The 26,299-nt window shown below is 45.5% G+C and overlaps 1 protein-coding gene across 10 annotated transcripts; it reads right to left on the bottom strand.

Moving 5' to 3' along the window:
• Positions 1 to 3,553: 3,553 nt before the first annotated feature.
• On the bottom strand, positions 3,554 to 25,974 carry SEC22C (SEC22 homolog C, vesicle trafficking protein). 10 transcript variants are annotated; one of them, XM_027088223.1, is made up of 7 exons: positions 24,922 to 25,973; positions 18,222 to 18,430; positions 16,223 to 16,386; positions 14,120 to 14,299; positions 11,789 to 11,907; positions 10,490 to 10,555; positions 3,554 to 8,311 (listed from the first exon to the last, which is right to left on the bottom strand). In XM_027088223.1, exons 2-7 carry the CDS (start codon positions 18,401 to 18,403, stop codon positions 8,111 to 8,113), a joined length of 912 nt encoding a protein of 303 aa, XP_026944024.1. In that variant the 5' UTR covers positions 18,404 to 18,430; positions 24,922 to 25,973; the 3' UTR covers positions 3,554 to 8,110. The 10 variants fall into 10 exon arrangements, with proteins under 10 accessions (XP_026944024.1, XP_026944026.1, XP_026944027.1 ...); XM_027088225.1 differs by lacking the exon at positions 24,922 to 25,973 and adding an exon at positions 24,468 to 24,693; XM_027088226.1 differs by lacking the exon at positions 24,922 to 25,973 and adding an exon at positions 24,505 to 24,693.
• Positions 25,975 to 26,299: the final 325 nt, after the last annotated feature.

Below are 26,299 nucleotides of genomic sequence, written 5' to 3'. Positions count from 1 at the left end.
TCCAAGCCTCCCCTGTGTAGGGACTCCGGTGCCCACTGCTCACACACTCACCAGGAGGGGATACCTGCCTGGACATGGGGAGGGTTGTTCCTTGAAGCTACATTGTGGCAGTGACCCGGGTCCAGAGACTACATCTGGGCAGGGGGGCCAAGTGGCACCCTCCCACCCCCGGTTCAGTGTCCTCCGTGCCAAGTGACAGAGAACAGGCAGCTCTTGAAAAGACTAATATTTGCTCTTCAAACGGGAGCTGGCACAGGCTGTTTCCTGCAACTGGCGTCTGGCTCACCCCTTGGGATGGACACAACAGGAGGCACTCCGGGAGACAGGCAGATGTCCCCGCGGACACCAGCATCCCGGACAAGACGATGTCTTTGAGATGGGGACAGCACGTTCCAAGTGCTGTCCTGATTCATCTCACATCTGCTTGCACACCTTCACGGCGGAGTGCTCACGACCTCTCCAAGCGCTGTTGGACAGCTCTGTGAGAAAGTGCATCCTCACTCTGGCCCTGTGTTCCTTGTTTATGGCCCTTGCTCTCATCCCTGCGGCCTCAGAAAATGTGTCTGGAACCACCCCTCAGGGCAGTCACGGTCCTGGTCACCTTCACGCCTCCCAGCCCCGGGCCCCTCCTGCTTCACTTCCGCGGGCTCACACTGCTGGCTCCGTGGCCAGAACAGGCTATTTCTGGGGTGGGAGGAAAATCTTGCCTCGGGTGCACCTCTGTCCCCCAGCAGCTGTGTGCTTTTTGTCCACATGAGAGCCTTTCCGCTGAGTGCCTCGTGTGGGAGAAAGTCTCCGTCAGGAAACTACTGGTCAGACGGCCTGAATCTGAGAAGGAGAGAGTCCCGGTGGCCAGAGTCAGCTCCCACCCGCCTGCATTCCCTCTCTGGAGCCCCCTCCTCCCTGCTTTCTCCCCTCCGCCCCTGCCCCCATGGGTCCCAGAAACCCTCTCTGCCCATTACAGCCCCTGCACTCGGCTCGAGCTCCCCCCACCCTGGTCGCCCACTGAAGAAGCTCTGGAGGCCGAAACACTCTGGCAGCTCGTGGGGCTTTGGGGGCCCCCAGGGGCAGGCCCTGTCGGCCTCGTCAAGTCCAGTCAGTGCTGGACACCCGGGGAAAGCTCTCCAGGGGCAACGCGGGCCCCCTGGTTCTCCCAGGGCTCTCAGACCTGACTGCTGACTTTAGCCAGCCCTCCTTTTTTTAAAAAAGATTCCTTATTATCTCTATATGTAACTCGCAAACTCCTGGCCCCTCGTAGGCAACCATGCAAATGAATTTGACATGTATCCTTTGGAGTACATTCTTAGGAAATATTAGATCATTTTGTGCACGTTTCTAATCGTATAAATATTATTTTTCACTCAGTTCTATTTTTTTTTTTTTTTTAGTTCTATGTTTTGAAGATGCATCCACGTGACTACGTCTAAATCTGGTACTTCTGCCTCCTGCCTGCTGCTCCATGGTGAGCCTACACGCTTCATCTGTCCACGGTAGACACACAGATTGCGTTCTGCCAACACACATGATGCTTCAGTAAACATTTCTCTTCATACGTGACCCCTTAAAGATCTGTGTAAGAAGTTCCCAGGGACATAGAACCAGAAGTGAAGTTTCCACATCATAAGGTGTGTGTGCACTAAATTTCAGTAGGCAGCTGTATTAGTTTGCTAGGGCCACCAGAACAAAGTACCACAGGCTGGGTGGATGAAAGAACAGAAATTTATTTTCTCACATTTCTGAAGGCTAGCAGTTGGAGATCAAGGTGTCAGTGGGGCTGGTTTCTTCTTGGCTTGCAGACGGCCACCTTCTCCCTGTACTTTCCTATGGTCTCCCCTCTGTATGGGTCTGTGTCCTAATCTCTTCTTATAAGACAGCAGTCATACTGGATTTGGGCCCACCCACATGACCTCTTATTTTTTTAACCTTAATTACCTCTTTAAAGACCCTATCTCCAAATACAGTCACGTTTTGAGGTACCGGGGGTTAGGACTTGGACATATGAATTTGGGGAGAACACAGTTCAGCTCATAACAGTAGCACTGCTCTTCAGATTTGCTGCACACGAAGTCCTAGATCCCCATACTTGCTCCAATACTTGGTCCCATCCAGGTTTCTAAATTTGCCAAACTCACAGGCGTAAGGTGATGTCTTATGGTTATTTTAATATGTATTTCTCTGTATTTCTAATGATTTTAAACATCTTCACATGCTTATGAGCTTTCTGGGTTTTCTCTTCTGCAAATTGCTCATTTTTCTATTGAAGCTGCTCGTCTTTCTTGCTGATTTAAGGAATTGCTTGTATATTAATCCCTTACTGGTTTCAGACATTGTAAATATCTTCTCTCATTCTTTTAACTTTGCCCATGAAATCCTTATTTGTATGTCATCAGATTCATCAATCATTTTGCCTTAAGGGTCGTGCCTATGACGTTTTGTTTAAGGAGTACTTTTTCACCCCAGGTCACAGATACTCTCCGTCGTGCTCTTCAGTGAACTTAATAGTTTTTGCCCTGCACATTCGATCCGGGGATGTCTTAGAGCTGACTCAGCAGAGCCAGGCGCACTCAGGTGGGCCCCTTCTCTCTGAGCCCCTTCACTCCTCCGCTGGCACTGCCCAAGGATGCCGGGCAGCTGTCAGGCATCACTTCTGCTACCTGACCCCACAGGGGGTTAGAGTCCAAGAAAAAGGAAGGCAATTCATCAGCCTTCCCGGCACCCAGCCTTCCTGGCACAGAAAGGGCATCCTTCATGGGCCAAGATCCCTTTGTATTCTTTGTGGGCGCTGCCAAGTGCGCTGATGGCACCTTGGTCTCAGCTCAGAGGACAGAGCTCTGGGCTACACTGTCATTGGCTACCTAGGACAGACCTCAACTTCCTCACCTGAGCAACAAGGGGGGTGAACCCAGTGGTATCTAAAGGGTCTGCCAACGCCCGAATCCCAGAACTCAGTGCCGTCAGGAGAGGCTGGTGTATTTGTTTCCCTTCTGGGAATTTCATCAGCTGCTAAAGGAACGATCCTGCAAAACAGCGCAGTCCCCTGAGCTGGGAACCTGATGATGTGCCCCCTGGTGGCCATTTCCTGACAGAGCTCGTCCTGGGAAATGAAAACGACATCACCCTCAGAGTACATACAGACTGGAGCTCAGAGCCCAGAGCAGGGAAAGGGCTGGGCAGAAGCAGAGCCTGCATGGAAGGCAGCCCCCTCCAGCCCCCAGGGCAGTGCGGCAATTGCTATTTTGGTTTTTCCAAGGTCTTTCCTGGACCCATGATTGCATTCCAGAGTCTGGGGATTAGTGCTGAAGACTATTTGAGCCCTTGCACCTGTCTAGACCTCACTGGACAAGAGGACCTGAATTTCACTTCTCCTCAACACACCCCCCTCCATTATGCCAGGCCCACATCACCTCATCTAGGAAAATGGACCCATAACTCAGGATTTTTCACACAAATACAGACACACAAGTTGATAAGCACCTTAGATTTACTCTCCTCCCACCTCTGAAGCCACCTCGTTTAATTTATATATACATAGTATATAAACGGCTATACGACATTTGTTACCAACATTAACACAAGTTTAGGCTTTACTACCGTGTGAAAGTTTGTTAAAACGCACTCATCGTTTACTCAAAATAGATCTTTGTTATTACATGAAAACAGTGAGAAGCTTGTATAACACAGGCGGCAAGCATTCAAAATGAATACATGAAGGAAATGGTTTTCTCTGGCTATATCAGCCTCAATCTTTAATGCTCTTAGTAAAAAAGTCCACTAAACAAAATGGAATCCTGGGGGCCACATTACATGAATCATTCATTAAATAACACTTCTGGAACAACCCAGGATCATGTAAGTATAAGGGTTAAAGAAGGTCATATGTACCAAGCACAGGGCAGAGGAATAGACTGGATTTGATAATTTTACCCTAAATGAAAGGCGCTTGTGGGCAACAGCTCTGCCATCGGTACACATGGGCAGATGTTTCCATATCCGGCCATTCCCAGATTTTACTGACAAGTCTTTTTCCACAGGTTCTCTGCCAATGACGTTTCCCCAGCAACAGAAGTTTGACATCACTGCTCCCAGAAGGGAGAAACAGCTCTCCTCGTTTGGGTCAGACAGGCCATGAGGTTTGGTGCAACCAACAGAACCAACCTCCCTGGATCCTGGAGGACCCAATGCCACTGGAACCAAAGGCTCCGTGCCTGGAAGGCAGGAGGCAGGTCCAGGGGGAGGAAGAGAGGCTGCTACCTGTCTGGAATGAAAGCATGAGGTCTTTTTTTGTAAAGGCCAGAAGACACAGCTGTGCTGAGCTGCGCTGCCTGAAGCCTGCAGAACCTCCGCATGCTGGGTGAACCAACTCAAAGCCTTTCTCCTCCTGCACATGAACAATGGATTCACCCAGCATCCCCTCCACTACTGCTTCTACCCTCCTGACAGCTCGCCAGGGGAGCCGGCCGACGTTACCACCGTTTTCCAGAGAATGCCCGGCCGGCGGGCTGTGACTCGACCACTGCAGGGCCAGACCAAGTGGGAGCGCCACGCCGACCTCCAGGCCTCGGGCCAGCTGACAGGGCGCTCCTTCCCACCTCAGCTCTCCAGGGCACATCTACTCTCTCTTCTTCCACCATTATTAACGCTCACAGTGCACGGACAGGGTCTCCCTGTGCCTGGGCAGGACTCTGTGTAGAATCACTTGGAATGTGAGCCACGTCGGGGCAGGGGTCTGTGCGCTCATCTGGTCACCGTAAACCCTCCCTCCCCGCCGGTCCTCACCTGCACTGCACTGTTTTCTGAGGGCCACCTGTCCTTCATGTTATGAGCAGCCAACTCCTTCAAGGAACAACAGACGGCAGCCCTGGATGAAGGTGTGGTGCAGCCCCCATGCGCCAAGGGCAGCTGCTGTCTTCCAGCAGCCAGCCAGCCCCCAGCTCCGCTTCTCGTCTAGCCCTGCTTCCTGTGCCCCAAACAGCCAGCCTTGCTGTGTGCCTGCGGGTGCACAGGGAAGAGGGCTGAGCTTTGGGGCCATCCGTGCCCTCTCTGAAGCTCCTGAACCCGCCCTATCCGTTACGATGAAAGGTGGCTTCCCCGTCCCTCCAGAGATTCCAGTTTCAGCCTCGGTCCCCAGGACTGGAATGTGGGGGGCAGAAGTGAAAAGAGGCAGGGGAGACCTGAACAGGGGCACCTAGGAGAAGAACAGGGAGCTCAAGGGGGGTTGGCAGCCATGATGCTAAACGTTCTAATTTCAGCTCTCCTTCCAATACCCTCTTTTCCTACCCCTTGAAGAGCTTTAAAACATTGGGCCTTGATTCACAGATAAAAGGGGTGTCAGCTGGAGAAGCAAAACCAGGAGCCTATGGTCACCTTCCTCCCGCTGAGGGCAGTGAGGCCTCTAGTACCGAGAGGAAATCCCACCCAAATATACCCCTGACTGTCCCCCCGCAGGACAGGAAACCCAGGCATGGTCCTCATCACAGTCAGGCTAGCCTGGGGAAAGAAAAGCAGTGTCTACGTGGTTCCCACACTAGCACACTTGCGGAATGGGAACCCTTGGACTTGGCCCCTGCCAGAGAGCATTGAGCCACATCCCCACCCAGATACAGCATATGGGACACCTCACACACTGATGCTCGAGATCTTGCCACGTCTGACACCCGAAGGCACTTTTAAGGTTTTTCCAACATTATTTCATCTATCCCAGGATCCAGCCCTGTGAGATCGGTTAACGTCTGAGAAAATCAAGGTGCTAGAACAGCTAAAACAAAGGTGTGTGGCGGAGCGAGGGTAACGTGGGGGTCAACTTTCTAGCATCAAGGATGACAAAGGGCTACAAAACTCCAGGCCTGAACCAAGTCAACCCCTGAGCCTGGGATTTCCCCTGGCTAAAACCTCCAGAACGCCTTTCCTATCATTAGCTTCAACCACCAGTGAACTGAGACTGCTCTTAGCTGGATTTCAGTTAAAGAATGTTTATGTGGTCATTATTTTGCAGCGTTTGTCGACTGCATCTTTTCCCTTTTGTTTGCAAAAGTAAATCTCAAACCCCATATAGATGTTAACGGATTCAGACCACATTCAACCAGATGTGAATAACCTCTCCACTAGGGCAGGAGGCATTCACCAGGAGGGTCTCCTCTGCAAGGAATGTTCTTCACTACTTGCTGAATGTGGATCACAGGCTCAGACCCCAGACCATCCGGGGTACAGGGCTACATGGCAACACCAATAGCACACGGGCTCAAAAAGAAAACAATACATTGGGTAAGTTGTTCTAATCGACGTTTAAAGCTTTGTGTGTGTGCTTCTAATATAAAAAGATTTGTCTCCCCTCCTTAGCTTCCCATCCTATTTCACCATCTGTTCAAAATTATGTCCCGGAAAGCCTGAAAATTCACCTGCTGGCTATCCAGAAAATTATGCAGATGCAAAATCAGTGGAGAGACAACTCTGAAGTTTACATCTGAGGATGTTGCCAGCATAACTTTCATATCCAGATACTTTGTTTGATTAAGAATAGGAAATTCTATCATAAGAAAATAAAATTACCATGGCAACATTTTCCCAACACAGTTCGTAGTCACATGGAGTTTTAAGTGACACTAAGGTAGCTCAATAACAATTCACTACCAGTAATGACCAAGTACGACTGAATTCCCTAAAATGACATCCTTGCTTTCCCCATCTGCTCAATAACTCTTGCAACAGTTTTTGACTATTAAAAACTACCAAAATAGGATTTTTTAATTTATCAAGATCACATAATTCAACCCAAAGTATTCTATGCAATTGTGGTGGAGCTATTCAGATTCCGGACTTCTATGAAGAACAATCTAAAGGGCAAACTTCCAAAACGGCCTCCTGAATGGTACTGGGCAACCCAGTCTGAAATTTCTAGAGACCTCAGGGATCATATGCAGATCTAAATTTTGGAAAACTATAATCAGTCAATATTTTGACAATGAGAGAAAGAAAAGTAACTTTTCAGAGCACTGGGTTAATTATAAAGCTTTATATGCTATAAAGCTCTAAAAAAGTTAACACACACTTAACTCTTGTTCATAAAAAAATGAGGCCCTTAATCTAATTAAGATGATTGGGAAAGGTGCGGAGGAGTAATTGATTTGGGAGATCTTCTGAGAACAAGTACACAGGGTCAAGTATCAAATGACACGATTCAAGTGACAGGTATTCGGCTGCCACCTAAAAGGCTGATGACAGCAGCCTCTCACACCTGGGACCGCAAAGTGCCACCATATGAATATGTGCATCGCCTACTCTAGTTTGTGGCCAACTGCAAGGAATCCTGATATTCTCATTTCTGCTCATGCTTATAAGTTAATGATCCGGTAGCACTGGTTACTCAATTTTAAAAATATTCAGATATACCCTGCAAATAAATACAAAACATTTCTGTATCCCTACAATCCCACTACCATAAAAGGTTATACATAAATTTAATGAATTCAGCTTTCTTAACCACTTTGTCAGCTTAAGTTTGTCCTTACCCTAAGGGAAGCCATGTTCAACTTATATCTAAAATATATTTAAATATTCTAAAGGTATCATATCAGACCTAAGTGATCAAAAACTGTAAACAAAATTTATCCATCTTATAGTTATAAACCACTTTTTAAAGTTTTTAATTCACCCTCTACTGGCCCTCAAAAAAAAAACCTAACCAAGTCACATTTAGACTGAAAAGCTGATACAGATTTTTAAGTGGTTCCTCAGAGACAACTGCCAATTACTTTAAACTACTGTTATTGAATCTAGTGGTTTATTGCATCACTCAATTTAAAAGACCAAAATGATTCCATTTTGGTCTTCCAATAATGCTATTTCTGAATAAGCCCCCAGATTCTGCCGTCCGAAGTAATCGTGCTGAACTGGAGATTCTGCAGTAACCCTTGGCACAAACCTGGGACTGGATGTCAAGCAATCTTATGCTTTCAACTGCACCTATGAAAAATCTCAGCTCCCGGGATCAATCCGCTTTGGTTGAAAGGAACTTCAAGGGTGGAAACTTAAGGTGAAGTCGAGAAGCAAACAGGGGAACACCGATGACCCTCACAAGAAAATCAAAGGATCCGTTCATCCCCTGATGTCATCCTCACACTCCACAGTCAGACTGCTTCTCCTGAAGCTGCCTCGTCAGTATCTGATATGAAGACAGGAAAGCCACTCCTATGTGGAATAGGATTTGCCAGAGGTTCCTCAGCCCATGCAGGTACATGTTGCCCAGGCAAATAAAGAGCAGCATCAGCACCACCTTCATGGTCCTGGCTGGACTGTAGAACAGGTACAAGTAACACTGAAATGACACCAGAAGAGGAAGTCCCATCAGAGATAATGAAATGGCCAAGGTCAGACACAAGATTCACTTATCGTACCTGCCACGCAGTGTCACTTCATACACATTAGCTTATTAAACTGAATTCGTTACAATGGAGCTTGGACTCACTGGATCAGCTGCTGTTAATCACTGGATGAAAGTGGGGATTTGGAAGAGGTAAGAAAAGTGAAAAAGACATCACAGGAGGAACTAGAACATAGCACTCTTGAAAGAATTCAAGAAAGACAGACAGAAATGCCCAGGCTGTGCTGCAGAGAAAGAAGAGATGCAGGTCAGGGGTAGACAGCCAGGCCAGAACACCCAAACAAGATCGACAGGCCTCCTAATGAATTTTCCTTCAGGGGGGTCATAACAGGTGAGAAAGCTGCTGAGAGAAGCTGTGCTTTTACTATTTTAGCGTTTCCTGAGTTACAACTGCATAGGGGACCACTGTTCCCTAGACAGCCTCCTCGTTATGTCTTCAAAAGCATCTCTGAGGACTTCCCTGGCGGTCCAGTGGTTAAGACTCCATGCTTCCACTGCAGGGTGCACGGGTTTGATCCCTGGTCGGGGAACTAAGATCCCACAGGCCAAGTGGCACAGCCTAAAAAAAAAAAAGAGAGAGAAAAAAAAAAAAAAAGCATATCCGACTCAGGGAAAGGTCTTATAGCAGGGAGAGTGACTGATACTTCCTGTAGGGCTATCACACAGAAAGAGGCCATTCTTGTTCTGCAAAAGGTGGAAATCATGTTTTGGTTCAATGTTGGGTTTGTTTTTTTTAAAAAGACACATTCTCAAAACACAGAGCAATCTGACTAAAGCTCAGGGGGGAAAGGAGAGAGTTCCCCATCGAAAGAGCTATCCAAGTAAGACTGCAGTTGAGGGGATGAAGGTGGAACTGTAAGATACCTGCAGCCCTGAAATGCAGGCTCCAGGAAACTTCTCCTGGCAACACCCAAGGTCTTAGAGACTTGTTTTCTAAAAAAATGAGTGCATTTTCAATCTTGGGATGAAAATTTCTTTTTGCACAATCAGGTAATTCTTAAAAACAGGCCATCTAGGATGTATTCAGGAGAGAGAGGAAGTGCCCTGAGAACAGAACTTTTCATTAAAAAAAAAAAAAAAGAAGAAGAAGAAGAAGCTTAATCATGCAGAAAAGGTACTAAAATCCTAGTCCGTGTGGAGGATGAGGAAAGAGAGTCAGGTTTTTACTAGAATTAACTCTGCCTATAGGGGATTCAAAAGCTCCTTTTCACCCGACTCCTTAAGTACACAGCTTATTTGAAAATGACTAATAATCAAAGGGCTCTAGTTAGTGTTATAATTTTTGTTTCATTTCCTAAGGACAGATTTGACTCAGATGGTATTACTATTAAAAACAACAAATTTTTTAACCTAGTCCTGTGTTTGAAGAGAAACACATATACGGGGGCTTCCCTGGTGGCGCAGTGGTTGAGAATCTGCCTGCCGATGCAGGGGACATGGGTTCGAGCCCTGGTCTGGGAAGATTCCACATGCCGCGGAGCAACTAGGCCTGTGAGCCACAACTACTGAGCCTGCGCTTCTGGAGTCTGTGCTCCGCAACAAGAGAGGCCACGATAGTGAGAGGCCCCCGCTTGCCGCAACTGGAGAAAGCCCTCACACAGAAACGAAGACCCAACACAGCCATAAATAAATAAATAAATAAATAAATAAAAATGAATATCTGCTTACAAAAAAAAAAAAGAAAGAAACACATATACATAGGTGTCACTTCTGCAGAAGGACATTTCTGTACTTGGACGCCCCGACAATAAGCACGAGGCAGGACCCTGCCTCATACTGGTCAGGCCCAACCCAATCCCCACTGCAGTCTCACCCCTCGCTTCTTGGGAGCCCAGTTCAAATTCCTGGTTTCTGTCCTGCACTGTCAAAGGCCCTGAGGCCTAGAGCAAGTGGCTTTCCCTTTCTGAGCCCAAAGGTCTTTTCTCTGTAAAATGAGAGGATTGGGCAGGATGGGTGGAGGGTCCTTCCACTAAGGGCTGGTACTATATCCATCATTTGAACCAAGGCCTTGGTGGAACAAAAGCAGGATCTAGAAACTTGCTGATGGTTCCAACAGAACAAAATAAGGCCATGGGTTTAACCCACTCACTAAAACATCAACGTTTCACCCACCTGGAAAATGCAGGCTACAAAAGGAATAAGAAAAGCCAGAATATTTCCAATTTCTTCATGTGCAACCTAAGATAAATATGAGGAACACAAGGAAAGGAATATTTAGAGGACACGAAACATTATGACGTGAAGTGCTTCACTCCGCATTGGGTCTGGTATGGTTGACAGTACAAAACCCCCGGCTGGGTGAGAAATAAGCCCTCGTTCACGCATCGCACCGGGGGTGACATGAAATCCTTCCGAATGGCCTGGACCCACCAAGCGCCCTCCAGTCCCCATGCATGTGTGCTGAGCCCTCAACCTGGAATGCCCCCACCCCCAGCCCTGCCACCTCTCAAAATCCAACTCATCTGTAAGTGCTAAGCTTTCCCCAACTCCTCCCACCCCCCGGTACTGCCACCTCCTTAGCGATGCTGTCGCACTCTGCTATGTGCCCCAACTCAGGGACTATGTCTTGACCAACGAACACCTGTTCTAGTGCATACAGACACTCGGTAAGCATCTGCTTATGAGTCGTCATAAACAATAGGAGTGGGAACCACACCACACATTGGCCAAAGACGGGGTGAGGAAACAGCCAGCCACCACTCACGGCCCAGGCCTGCTGCTGTTCCCCAAACGCTTTGGTCCCCATAAGCCACCTGAGATTCAGTCTAAGCTGCGCTTCAGACTTTAGCCACCACGTGCCTCGGTGCGAGCGTTACGGCTCTGTTTTTAATAGTAACATCTATCTGTTCATGTTCATAGTGGTTCCATACTTTTTCTTAAAGTGTTGGAAATACTTCAAAATTTAAAAATAATATTTAAAAAGCACTGAAGTAGAAACGTGCTTTGAGATGAGCAGGCTGGCGAATCAACTTCGCGGTGACACAGTTCTTTTGACAAAGACACCAGGAAGCTGGTATCTGAATGATATCAATCAGACTAAGAGGCCACTCTCCCCAGGGGAAAAGAGGGCCTGAACGTTAAAGTCTGAGCATCAAACTTCTGCCCTGGATGAACAATCCAGCCCCCGCAGTGACTCCTGGAGTCCCCAGGGCCATGGGGTGGCCTGATGTCCTTGAAGCAAGTTTTCCATTTCTCACCAGTATCCTAGCAGGGCCCTTTGGCGTCTTAGGAAAACAGATACAAAAGAGCAAGTTTCATATTTGTTCAACTTACGACAAAGAATGAAACGAGAAGTAAAAATTTTACTTCAAATTTTAAAATGTAGTACATAATAGCCTTATAAATAATATGTATCCCCATCCGTTTCTTCCATCATGTGTCTTTTGATTTAAAATGTATATAAAAGGTTACCTGTAAAGAATGTTCTGCGAGGTGAATTCCACGAATGAGGTTCAGAGCAGCGCACATGATGTTGAGAATAAGAGAGAGGATGCCCAGGGCTGTCACAGGTTCCATTCGGAAATTAGGAGCTTCACAATGAAAAACAAGAAGTGTCTAGTAAAAATAATTTCCATATGAAGGAAAAATAAAGACATTAACTAGACTTCTGCTAATGAAAAGGTTTATTATGTTAAACACACAACTGCAAACATATTAATTTAAAAAGCAGCTGTAGTTAGAGGGGGAAAAGGCAAGAAATGAAGGACAGAATGGATCTGGGAATCCAAGGTGAATTTCTTCTAGAAAGAGGCCACTTCTCTGAGCAAGCACAGATTTTTCAAGTGCTTCATTTCCTTTCTATTTAAAACAGTGGTTCCCAACCAGAGACGATATGGCCCCTCAATCAGTGTCTAGAGACATTTTGGGTTGTCCCCACTGGGGACAGGTTGCTACTGGCATCTGTCGTGGGTGGAGGCCATGAATGTTTCTAGACATCCTACAATGCACAAGACAGCCCTCACAACAAAGAACTTCCAGTACAAAATGTCAATAGGGCTAAGGTTGAGAAATCCTGATTTAAAGCAGTTTATGGCTTTAGCTGTAAATTGGTTGTCAAATCCTGAAGCATTTCTATTACACAGCTCAACCCTCAGCTCGTAAAATGTTCCATTCTTTTCCTGACAAGCAAAACATTCAGTGTCATGTGTGCTTCTGGAGCAATTCACAGCAAATGCAATTTTTTTAATTCCAAAATTATTGGGAAGAGGAGGGAAACATTGATTATTCCAGCTACAAGCTGTTTCTGGAACTCTAATTAGGACAAATGATCATTCTCTCTTTAAAGATAACTGCTGAAACGGATTCTGGTTCACCCAATTAAATAGTGTCCCACCCATTCCCTTGCTACACTCCTTTTAAATCATCCTTTCTTGTCCTTACATTTCCCACATACGCATACACACACACAGATATCTAGCCACAACCCAACTGATGCCTACTGTTAGTGTGTTAGAGTTTCCACTGAGCAATTCAAAGTTTCTGTTAGAACGGAGCATGCTACCTGTAAAGGTTCTAGCCTTGGAACAATAGGGGGAGTCAACCCAGAGTAAAACATCCTAGAAAGACAGGCAAGTTGACACTTTCTGGATTTTCTCCTCTTGTCTAAGTGTTTATAAGACAAAACATACATCACAAAGTTACCCTGTCTACAGACATGGCAAAGGATAAGCTTGGGGTCTGATTACCCAGTCTTCCTTCCACAAAAGTTAAGTTCAATCCCAATATAAATTACAACAACTTATTGAATGGCATAAGAGCCAATCCAGGAATTTACTGGTTGAAACAGATCAAATCGAAACACAAAGTTAAGCCAAAACTGTGAACATTTTTAATACACCACTTTCAAAATTCAAGCAATGAATTTAGTATAAAACTGTTAAAACAAAGTAATTAGACTGTTATAATGTAGATGGTTCTGTCTTCCAGGGAAGGATTCAGCTTTTATACCGTTACAGAATTCTTAGAATGTAAATATCCACTTTAATTAAAGATTGGTGTAATTGTGTGTAACTGTAAACAAGGAATGCAAAAAAGCATGCTTTGCTATGTGCTAGGCATTGAGCGGCTACTGGTGTTAATGCCAGACTAAGTCTCGGACGCCAGGGCACAGTGAGCACGTTCAGTAACACCTCATTCCTCAGATAAGGACTCGGAAATCCAAAGGGATAGAGGGATGTTCCCGGGTCCCACAGAGAAGCAGAGAGTGAGAGGTCTAGAAGCCCTGGCTCTGGCCCCTGCCCACTCTCAACCCCACAGCCCTCCACTCCCTCCATCAAGGAGCGGGGGTTTCTCAGTGGAGATTCCCAATGTTTTACTAAATGATGAGATAAGGACTCACTGTCAAAGGAAAAAAGGAGAGAGAGAGAGAGAGAGAGAGAGAGAGAGAATGTACAAATCTGTACAGTTCAATACGTGACTTCCAGCAAAAGAGAGTGAAAATCTCCTTTACACCATTTAAATGTGCAGATTTCACCCTGGTTAAGAAAACAACCTGCCAAGTCACTCTTCTCCTGAATTTCGTCAAAAGAGTTGCCTCTCTTCAGATCGACTCACTGGTCACAACAGTTGAGTTTTTTATAACAGCCACCTGGAACAAGATCAGCCCATGTTTCTCCCCAGGTATTTTATACACTGCCCCCCACCCAAACACCTTCCTACTTCCTACTAAAACAGTCACTGTGCATTTGAAATACACAATCTCACCTCACCTTTATCAACATCAGAGAGCAGCAGGCCACTTACCAGGCTCCAAGTGCATCTGTGGGTGACCGTTCATCACCCCGTTAGCCACATCTGTGTCCTCCAGAGTGAGAACCACTGGAGGTTGGAACTTGAGTTCCTCCTGAATCTTTTCTAAGCTGCTCTCCATCTGGGTGGAATTTACATAGTTAAAATGCCACTTCACTTTCTGAATGACGCTGTCTGCGAAAAGAGAGCGACCCAAGCTGAGTGTCTTCATTACAATGGATGTTATAAGACGATACGTACACAATGAAGTTTACACTTCTAAGCAAGCTAGTAAGTCAGCCAGACTCTGAAGAGTGTCAACTACACACGAAGGTCAAATGATTAGTACGTATCAGGACTGGTCTCATCAATCTCTTCAAAGCAGGATAATTAAAACGTGACAGTCTGTCCATCAGAACCTCAGTGGCAAGGGAGTCAGGGGACAGAGGCTTGAGTCTTAGCTCAGCCGCGACTCCTAGTACAATCCTGGGCCATTCATAGAATATTTCTAAGATAGAAAAATGGGGACAGTCATTTTTGACCCGATTATGCCAAGAAAAGGTGTGTGAAAAAAAATTACAAATCATTGTATGTTGTGCAAACTAGGATTATATATCTGAAAGGTACTGGTTTTAATTCTTTTATTTACATTAGTGTTAACCATTACCAAGTTTTAATAAGTATTTGAAGTGAAGTTTCATACATATTGGCAAAGCAAAATCATGTATAATTCTAAAAAATCATGTATAATTCTAATATCCACACACTTTTACTTATATTCTACTCGCACTCAGTAATGAATAAACGTGATGCAGGGAGGGGTCTCCTGTGAGACCAAGCCCACCGCTTTGGAAGGAAGGTGCATGCAGAGATGAGGGGAGAGAAGAACACAGGTCTACCAGCTGCCCATCAAATAACAGCCCAGGGATGCTGCAGCTGTGGTCCGACTGGGGACAGCACGCCCTTCAGAAGAAGAAGTGGGGCTGAGAGTGGCAGCTGGACCAATCCTCACAGGGAGACTCAGGCAGAACTCATGGTCTATGTCACAGGGCTAACAGGCTGGGGCCCAAGTATCAGGGAGCTCCCCAGCACCAAAAGGGGGTGCTGGCCCCATCACTGATGGGGCAGCCAGAGACCACATGAGGGGATGTGAGCAGTAGCTGCCAGAAGCGTAAGTGGCAACACTTCCAGGTGCCAGCCCTGCACCTGACCCTGAGTACCAAATGCTGCCAGCCCCTCGTTCAAGAGCATCACAGGGACCATGGCGATTTACACTGAGACCAGAGAATGTCCCCCAACTCCCACCTCTACTCCCACCTCTCTCCAGGATCTCAAAATGACTTGAATCACGGCTGACAGACACTGATAGCATACGCTATAATTACCCTGCTGTGTTCCAAAGCCCTGAGCCTCCACACGGCCTCTCTGGCAGGGCCTAGAAAAGGAGTATCCTCTTGCAGAGCTGTGCTCCTCAAACCTCTGCATGAAGGACCAGTTTTTTCTTATTTCCAAATGCTTGCAGACAGATACTTTGATAAAATACAACTGAAAATATCGCAGGAGTGCCAAATTACTGTAAGAATTTCTAAACTCTTATTCTCACTCTCTGTACGTCCCTCATGCTGGAAGAACGGGTACCACCCTTGAGCAGTGCTGCTCTAGAGCAGGGGTTGGCAGTGTTCTCAGAGTGCCAGAGAGTCAATGTTTTAGGCTTATGGGCCCTAGATGGTCCACCACAACAGCTCACCTCTGCTAGGGAAGGGCAAAAGCAGCCACAGACAATCCGTTAGTAATAGAATAAGCATGGCTATGTTCCACTTTATTTACAAAAAACAGACCCTTGGCCCACAGTTTGCTGACGCCTGCTCCAGAATAAGGTACAGGTTTTGCCATTCTTCCACCCTGCCCCAGGCTCTGGAGAGATGAAAAGCCAGTGTTGAACCTCCAAGCTTGCAGGCCCCTTCCACTGCTGTGAAATCTCATGGTATAATGCTCTCCAGTGACATGTTACAGCACCTCCAGTGGTTTTCCCTGACGGTCAAAGCCAAATCCAAACTGGAAATTCTACACATACAATGCCGCGAGAGAGAACAATCAATACGGACGAGGATTACGAACCAAATTCGAGAAAGGCGTATGGCCTGGAGGCTAGGCCAATGCAGGTGGTGTCATAGGAAGCTGTGAATTCCCACCACAGGGTCTCCAGGAAGCAGAAGGCCATGGCTGCTGGACACTGGCGGGAGCAGATAGCCATGCAGGCTACATCCCTCGAAGAAGAAAAGCTGGAACAAAAGAGCGTCATCTGCGTTACCAGGGAACAGACCCATGTACTCGCATCCCGTACCCAGACGCCACGTTGCCTCAACTCTGGATCTGCTGGGCCTTGAATAGTCCTGGAGCTGTCTGTTGCATCTCTTCAGCTAGACCTGCCGGGGACCGTGCCTTTCTTATACTTCCTCTAAAATGTATAGTGGCATTTGCCACTGACAATGTGTGGTCACTCTAACTTATTTATTATTAACTAAGCTATGGGACCGCTCACCTGTAAGGAACAAAAGCCTTAGTTTCCTCTGTGAAAATAATGGTGAATATTTAAGTCAAAATACAAATGAGTAGAACATTTTACATTCTACTTTTCAAAAAATGACTGAAGTACCCAGAACTTCATTTGAAGTGACAGGTTTTTTGTTTGTTTGTTTGTTTGTTTGAACAGAGAAAAGGTTTCCTATTGGAGGTACAGCACAAAGTTCGCATAGACTGTTAGATAATCACAGCATAATGAGGAAGGGACCACCGAGGAAGGTGGTTTCAGGCACCCAGAGAAAGGAGCTGTAGATGTGGGCAGATGCAGCTCAGCTTTTGCCCCTGAGCACCCAGAGCCCATACCACAGGGTGACAGCTTCATATGCCTACCATCTGGATCCCTCCTCGGGCCACAACCCTTCTTGCCTGACAGTACCACCAAGCCTGGAACTAGGCCTGGACTTTTCCTTTTGTTTTCCTAATTCTGAGACTGAATTCCCCTGAAAGGATGCCACCTTCTCAGGTCAATCAAAAATTTACTATTCAAGGGGAACAGAAAGAACTTGGTAAGTGAAGGCCTAAATTCTGGAAAACAATGGTGTAAAATCTATAACAAGCCATTTTGAGATTTCGAAACCTGCCTTGCCCCATCCCTCCGTAGAACGGCTTTTTACTCTAACCCCTAGAATAAGAAATGACATAACACATGAGGAGCAGACCTTGGTGCCTGGTTGCCTCCATTCAAATCCTTGCTCTACCATTTACTACCAGTCTAACCTTAGGGAAACTGTTTAACCTTAGTTTCCTCCTCTGTAAAACAGGTATAATGCCATTATCTACCTCATAAGCCCATACAGCACTTAGAGTAGTACCTGGCCCATGGAAAACAATCATATTAGCTCTTATTACCATGATTATTGTAACCACTTGATTCCTACTCCCACTGGAGCATTTGCCCCACTGTGTAATATTCAGTTATATATTTCTCTTGTCCCCTTATTAGACCTGGAGTTCCTTGAGAAGAGGGACCTACTTATGCTCATTTTTACTCCCCTGCTCCTGTCATATAAACATTTTTTACTTTAAAGTGTTTAAAAAGTGAAAACATTAAAAAAGCAAAAACTGAAGGCAGGAACTCTAAGTCTTTTCTCTGATTTTCTTGGCTTCCTCACTCTCGTCCTTTTCCTTTCCTGACATTTTAATCTAGTATCTCCTTTCGACCCACCTTTTTTCCACCCCTGCACCTAATGCAGAAAAAACTACCAAACTAAAGGCATGAAGACTGGGTGACCAGGGCCTGCCGATGCTCACGGCCGCTCTGCCAGCTGATTCACTTTGCCATACGGCAGAAACTAACAGAACATTGTAAAGCAACTATACTCCAATAAAAACTAATTACAAAAAAAAAAAAAAGAAAGAAAGAAAGGTGGGAGTTGGGGCAACAGTGCTTGAGTCCCTTTGATTCTATTGTAAATACACACAACCTTGGACTGCTGTCTGATGTGAGACCTGCTTTTAACACACAGCGTCATCAGCATAATGTCACCTCTGCACGTGGTTAAGATGTTCTTGAGCAGTGAACATGCTTGCTTACTGGATACTGAAGTCAAGTCCTTCTGCAGAACCTCGACCTGGATACTGGGCCAGTCGCAAGGCTAAAGTCTTGAGCCGTCTCCTGCATTCCAGAAAATCTTGGCTGTGGTAAAAGTCAGTGGAGGCCGAGAGGGGCAGTCCATCCCTCACCCTAACCACACAGGCAAAAAGGATCATGGACATGGTCCACAAGAGAAGTCATGAGGACACCTGAGGAAGGAAGGTCACCTTGTTACTGAGGGCCGGGTGATGAGCCAGGGACACCACCGCCCTTGAAATGTTCACTCTGGGTTGTTTCACCCTCACCCCCACCACAAATATGAATGTGGCTTTTATTTTTATTTCCCTGCCCTCTACTGCTATGTCACTCCCAATTGTCCTCCCTCCATTAGCCTCCCTGTCTCTTCTTCACTTGTAATCCTCCTTTTCCTTCTCTCTAATGAATCTCTCCATTTGCAGAATTAAACCAACTGGGATGAGGGAACAGAGACCAGAACGGCTCAGGAGCAACAGCAGCGACAGTGGGGAGCAGGACAAAGGCAGCAAGATGGTCCCAAAGGGCCAGGAAGAGCCTGACACTGATGCAGCAGGGGTGGGGTCCAGGGACCTGGGCATTTCAGGTCATCCAGCGAGGTAGGTGCTGAGCAGTTTACTTGCCATATCCTCACCTGAAGTGGAGGGCTTCTGAGCATTTAACCTAAAGCTGGCAGCAAGGAAAGCAGAAGGCAAAAATAAAACAGAGAGGATAGTATGACCTACTGAATTTCTGCACATCTGACACAGAGCCAGTGTTCAAAATGATGAGAGTTCCTACAGATGGCTAAAGGAAGTCACTTAGCAAATAAGATACTAAATTTTGAGCCATGATATGTGACCACCATTAAGCAACAAAAGGAGACAGATTCTGAGGCCTCATGGCACCTGTGGCAAATTAGAACAAGGTGCTTCTCGGGGTAGAAACAACCCTGGACCAGTTCTGCTGGCAGGTGGGTGTCAGCCCCCATCTATTAACTCTGCAGGTGCTCATACAGGGCATAAATTGCACCTCTGCATGTGGCAGCCCTGCAACCAGGGATTAGTGAGGAGGCTAGTACAGCTTTGATGCATCTTCCTATGGACCTACACATCCTGTTTCACAGATCCTGTTGTCAGATCCTCTACCTGGATAGGATATTAACAGGTATGGGCACTGGTGGACTTTTCTCCCAAAGAACACTAGGGATGTAATTTGGCATCTCAATTACCACGAGCTATAGGAAACAGGAGCCCCAGGATGTACACTACTCTCTTCACCTTTGTGCCTCTGTGCACTCTTCGCCTATATCTACACTTCTCTGATCTCCCCAGATTCAAATCCACACCAAGGACTGTCTCCAATACAAAATTAAAAGTAAAATACCATTTAAAATCCAAAAAATGATCTCAATAAAGCTATATTTTATAGCTTTTCCATCTGTAATGGATGAATGGATAATTATTCCCATTTTATACATGAAGAAACGGCAGTGGTATAAAAATAAGAGATGGCAAAAAGAAAAATCAGTCTGCCAAGCAACAGACCATACTCAGCCCATTTGTCCCATCTCCCCACACTTTCCATTGAAGGGTAAAAATGTGAAAAGTCTCAGGAGATAGAAAAGGAAGAAATAAAACTACTCCTATCTGCAGATGGCATAATTTCTACATGGAAAATGCCAAAGAGCCTACTAAAAAAGAACTCCTAAAATGAATGAGCTCAGCAAGGTTGCAGAATATAAGACCGATATACAAAATCAATTCTTTTTCTACATACCAGCAATAAACATATAGAAACCAAAATTAAAAATAAAATACCACTGACAATCATCCAAAAAAATGATCTCAATAAAGCTATACTTTCTTTTTTTTTTTTTTTTTGCGGAGGCCACTGCTGTGGCCTTTCCCGTTGCGGAGCACAGGCTTCCGGACGCGCAGGCCCAGCGGCCATGGCTCACGGGCCCAGCCGCTCCGCGGCATGTGGGATCCTCCCGGACCGGGGCACGAACCCGTGTCCCCTGCATCAGCAGGCGGACTCCCAACCACTGCGCCACCAGGGAAGCCCAAAGCTATACTTTCTTTAATGCAATACTTAGGTGTTAATCTAACAAAACATGTATAGAACTTGTATGCTGAAAACTACAAAACATTGCTGAAAGAAATCAAAGCAGTCCTAAATAAATAAGGAAATATATCATGTTATTAATTGGAAGACTCAACATAGTAAAGATACCAATTCTCCCCCCAAAGTGATATACAGGTTCAATATAATTCCTGTAAAAATATCAACAAGATAGCTTGTAGATACAGATAAGATTATTCTAAAATTTATATGGAAGGGCAAACAAGCTAAAATAGCTAAAACAATTCTGAAAAAGAATAAAGTGGACTGTACCTCACTATCCTATTTCACGATTTACTGTATAGCTACAGTAATCAAGATTGTGCAGTACTGGCAGGGGGACAGACACACAGATCAATGAAACAGAATACAGAACCCAGAAACAGACCTACACAAGAACAGCCAAATGATTTCTGACAATGGTGCAAAAGCAATTAAATGGAGGAAGGATAGTCTTTTCAACAAATGGTGCTGGAGCAATGAATATATCTATAGGAAGGGAGGGAGGGAAGGAGGGAGGGAGGAAGGAAGGAAAGAAAAAAAGAGAATCTTGACCTAATCTCACACCTCTCATTATTTTGATGATAGTCAAAATATATCATAAATTTAAATGTAAAAAGTAAAACTATAAAAGTGGAAGAAAACATAGGAGAAAATCTTCAGGACTTAGGGCAAGAGTTCTTATGTACGACACCAAAAGCATAACCCATAAAAGAAAAACAGTAAATTGGATTTAATCAAAATTAAAAACTTTTGCACTGCAAAAGTCCATGTGAAGAGGATGAAAAGAAAAGCCAGAGACTGGGAAAAAAATATTTTTAAACCACATACCTAATAAAGGACTCTAGATATCTAGAATTTTTAAAGAACTCTCAAAACTCAACAGTTATAAAACAAATAATTCAGTTAGAAAATGGACAAAGTACATGAACAGACATTTCACCAGAGGATACAGAAATGGCAAATAAGAACATGAAAAGATGTTTAGCATCACTAGCTATTAAGGGAAATGCAACTTAAGATCACAATGAGATAATACTACATACTTATTGGCACAGGTAAAAATTTTTTAAGTGATAATATCAAATGCTGGCAAGCATGCACAGCATTTGATGTGCACATAATGTGTGAGAACTGGATCTCTCACACGTTACTGGTAGGACTGTAAAATGGTACAGTCACTCTGGAAAATACTTTATTTTAAAACTAAGCTTGCAATTATCATACAGTCTATCAATCATACTCTGTACTATCTCTGCAATTTCCTGTCAGTATAATTACTTTAAAGTAAAAACAGAAAAAAAAAGTATTACCTTAAGGTTTTTATATCACTTAAAGTATGCTCATACTTGCTTTTTACATTTAAATGTCATGTTAAAAAATCTCTACTAGTAGAACAATAATCTTTTATGCTAATTAACTGTAATTCTGATGATTTATGCATGCATGTTGAAGGGCATGTTTTATAGGGAGCAGCTCCATTCCTACATGACATTTCTAAACTGGTAGGTACTATAATCTCTGAATTCATTAAAATAAAAGCCACTTGCAGATAACCAGTATTCAGTTTAAAACAGGAAAGCAGTGGCATGAATCTGGAAAATCATGTCACAGTTACAGAAAAAATATTATCAATTACACAAGGACAAAGGCAGCCTAAGAGTGCTCACCCCGACATACAAATCTGTCTTTACTAGCTCCTTCTACAGGCCAGCAGACCCTGTAACCTGGCACTACATCTGGCACATATTAGGAAGCCCTCAATAAAAACTTTTTTGTTGCTGTTGTTGTTATTGCGGTACGCGGGCCTCTCACCGCCGTGGCCTCTCCCGTTGCGGAGCACAGGCTCCGGACGCGCAGGCTCAGAGGCCATGGCTCACGGGCCCAGCCGCTCCGCGGCACGTGGGATCCTCCCGGACCGGGGCACGAACCCGCGCCCCCCGCATCGGCAGGCGGACTTTCAACCACTGCGCCGCCAGGGAAGCCCAATATAAAAACTTTTAAACTAATAAAACTTATAAAAAAAAAAGTTAAGTTTTAAAACTAATAAAAATTTTTCCACGATAAATCTCTACTTGCAGAGGAAAAAAGAGGTTTACATAAATGAAGTTTTAAAAAATAGAAACTGAAATAGTAATCAAATATAGCACTCTAGTTACTATTAGGTTTTATCAAAATTATATTTTAGTCTGTCTCTGCCATTTCCTAAATCCTTTTCTCAGCATCTATTTATAAACTGCTCATGTCAGAGATTATCCATATTCTACCAGCAAAAGACTGTGCTTAGCTGGAGGGCCCCCTTGTTCCAACTGGTTTCTTTTCGTCCCTGTATCCTTAACCCTCTCTCAAACCCCTGCCACATACACTTCTCCTCCCTCCAAAAGAGAGACAGAAAGAAAGGGGGAGAGACAAACAGCATTAAATGACCAGGCCTTGCAAAATAGTAATTTAAAGAAGCAAAACAAGTTTCACTTGGCACACAAATATTCAAACACAAGCGTTCACCATAAGGCATTACCCACTCCTCAAATCCAAAATACAGAAGACAGGGGCTTCCCTAGTGGTGCAGTAGTTAAGAATCCACCTGCCAATGCAGGGGACACGGGTTCGAGCCCTGGTCCGGGAAGATCCCACACGTCGCGGAGCAACTAAGCCCGTGCACCGCAACTACTGAGCCTGCGCTCTAGAGCCCGTGAGCCACAACTACCGAGCCTGTGTGCCTAGAGCCCGTGCTCCACAACAAGAGAAGCCCCCGCAATGAGAAGCCTGCGCACTGCAACAAAGAGTAGCCCCCTCTCGCCGCAACTAGAGAAAGCCCGCGCACGCAGCAATGAAAACCCAATGCAGCCAAAAATAAAATAAATTTTAAAAAAATACGGAAGACAAAATAGAGTTATATCACCCTTACTGAATTCACCTTCAGTCACAGGACTTGAGAACTGGTTACCTCATTTGTAGTTCAAGAAAGTGCCTTGGTTCCGCATTGCTTGGGGATGGGGTAGGGAGAGGGTAGAGGTCAAGTCTGTCACTTGTTAGGAGCTAAGAAGAGTGGGGGGCTGAATTTGATAGCAACTAATATTATATGCCAGGCACTGTGCTAGGAACTTTTACACTGATAATGTTATTTAATGCTCATAACCATCTATGGGGTAGGCATAATCTACACTGGACAGAAGGGAAAACTGTAGCTCCAAGGCTTAAGTGGTAGAGCCAGTATTCCATCCAAAACCTCCTTACACAAAATACTGGAAAGCCTATGATCTTTCCACTACACTCTGCTTCTCTAAATCCAATCTTTGGGATTACAGCTACTCTATTTCCCGAAAACAATTCCTTCCCCTGGAGCACTGATACTTAGAACTAATCAGAGACCTGTTAATAAAAGCAGCCAAGGCCTAGGATTACACTAGTTACAACTTCTCCTTACTCATTGTATTACTTTGGATAAGTTGGTTTTCCTCTCTGAGCATTGGTCATCTTTGGATGCGGTGGATCTCTGAGGCTCCTTTTAAGAATAAAAAGCTTTGGGACCCCAAGATGTCCTCTGTGTTGTAAACACAAACTCTTAGAGCTATAACAACATTGTCTAAAATGTATTTTCCAGAGCAAACTGTGATGTCAATTTAATTCTGTTTAGCAATATTAATGCACTTTCAATTATTTACATTTTTATTTTACTAAAATTATCTCTATCAGAATTAATTCCCTTCTTTGTAAAATTTAATGAAGATTTACCCTATCCACCGTCTGAGCTTTATTACTTTTCTGGCCGTGTCACAAATTTCACCAGTTACTTTTAACCACTGGGAATATTCTTTTGTGGCTTTGATGTCTACAAACCTAATTAAGCACCGGGGTGCTTAATCCTTCTGGCTCTGGAAGTCTAGATGTAATACTGTAACAGACACAAATATACAGTACCATCTGATATTCAGAAAAGCTGGTCTAGTGCACCCAGTATTTGGTAAACCAAGTCTTATAATATTGGCACGCGAAGGGAAGTTTGCTATTAAAACACTCTACCTGAGTTTCGTGGATAATTAAGGAAACAATCATCCCCTCTATCATTTGGACACACCCCGTCTCCTCCCACTGGGGGCAACGCTCTACCCGCGTCGGCCGCTGAGGGTTCCTGGCAGGCGCGCACCTCGGATCGTCCTGTTGTCAGGAGAGCAGCCGGCGGCAGAAAAGGGGGGGCAGAAGACTTCGGGACGCCAGACGAAGCCCTGGAGAGCTAAGCCGGGCCTGATGGCTGGGCGGGCCCGGGGGGGAGGGACGGCCCTCCACCTCCAGGCCCGCCCTGCGCCACACCCGACGCCGCCAGCTCTTGACTAACGGACCGCAGCGCCCGCCTCCGCCCGCCAGCCCTCACCTCGCCCCGCCAGCGGCCTCCGGGAGTCGGCGCCCTCCCGCCGCGCCGCCGCGCCACCCTCAGCCTTCTCCGCAACCTTAGCCCACCCGGCCAACCTGGCCCAGGTCACCGGCGGCGCGCATGCGCGAGTCTTGAAACACCACCCCACGCCCTCATTCGCTGCTGCTGAGCAACACCCACACCCGAACCTACCAATCCTGGTGCGCCCACACTGCCTGGTCCCGGCGGAGTCTTGAATGAAGCGGTTCTTAAAGGACTGCGACCCAAATTTAGATGGGGCGTGTGTGGGGCGCGCCTCCCAACTTTCCTCACATCTGTTGGCTCTCACCCGCGGGGATTTGAGTTCCAAGCCTGTAATTCCCACGTCCGGAGGTGAGAGAAGTTTTGCAGTTTAAGCTCAGTTCCTGCCGGGTTAGCGAACGGACTGACGTGGAGGCAGGGAAGTTCCGCGTGACGCCGCGACACGCCCGGGGCGTGGGTTCAGTTGTCTGCTTGGCGGGAGGCCCGAGATAGGCAAACCAAAGAGCACAGCCACCTGCCAGCCTGGCTGAGATGCCAAAGTCCGACCCCCAGGAACACACCCCAGTCTGAGGGTGGACGTACTCACAGACAGATGACCGGCTGAAGGGAGATTGGGAAGGAGTGTTCATCCATTTATTCATTCAACAATTTTTGAGCACCTGGGGCGAACCAGACACTATGCCGGGCACTGTGGACACAGCGAGTAACTCCTGACAGTAAAAACTATGCTAGCAGAGCAGAGTGAGAGCACCCATCCCACAATACACAGCACGTGTTTAAATACAAACCGAGCTATGTGCTCTTCCGAGAGGAGCACGGGTTTTGAAAGAATTTACAGGAGCTTCTGGTCTGGACTTGGGGGTTCAAGGAGGCTTCCCTGAGAACGTGACATTAGACGAGTAGTAGCCAACTAGGCAAAGGGAAGAAGAGTGTTTCAGACAGAGAGATGTATAAAGAGCTCTGTACGGACTGCAGCAGGGCTCCTTGAAGGATGAAAACCAACACTGGATGGGGATGTGGGGAGGGGAGGTGGATGGGGAGTTATTTAATAGGCACATAATTTCAGTTGGGAAAGATGAAAAAGTTCTGGAAATAGATGGTGGTTGCACAACAATGTAATGTACTAAATGTCACAGAACTGTACATTTACAAATGGTTAAAACGGTAAGTTTTGTGTTATGTATATTTTCCCACCAAAAAAAAAAAGGAAAGAAAGAGAAGTAACTCAGAGTTTATTTTTATTTTTTATCATTTAAATTTTATTTTAGTTATTTTTTATACAGCAGGTTCTTATTAGTCATCAGTTTTATACACATCAGTGTATACATGTCAATCCCAATCGCCCAATTCATCACACCACCACCCCTCCCCTCCCCCACTGCTTTCCCCCCTTGGTGTCCATACGTTTGTTCTCTACATCTGTGTCTCTATTTCTGCCCTGCAAACCGGTTCATCTGTACCATTTTTCTAGGTTCCACATATATGCGTTAATATACGATATTTGTTTTTCTGACTTACTTCACTCTGTATGACAGTCCCTAGATCCATC

Source organism: Aethalodelphis obliquidens, unplaced genomic scaffold, assembly GCF_003676395.1.
Source record: "Aethalodelphis obliquidens isolate GAN/ISIS:26980383/991018 unplaced genomic scaffold, ASM367639v1 scaffold62, whole genome shotgun sequence".
In the NCBI taxonomy this organism is placed as follows: domain Eukaryota; kingdom Metazoa; phylum Chordata; class Mammalia; order Artiodactyla; family Delphinidae; genus Aethalodelphis; species Aethalodelphis obliquidens.
The sequence above is the reverse complement of the archived record's forward strand: the minus strand, read 5'-3'. Positions and strand labels throughout refer to the sequence as shown.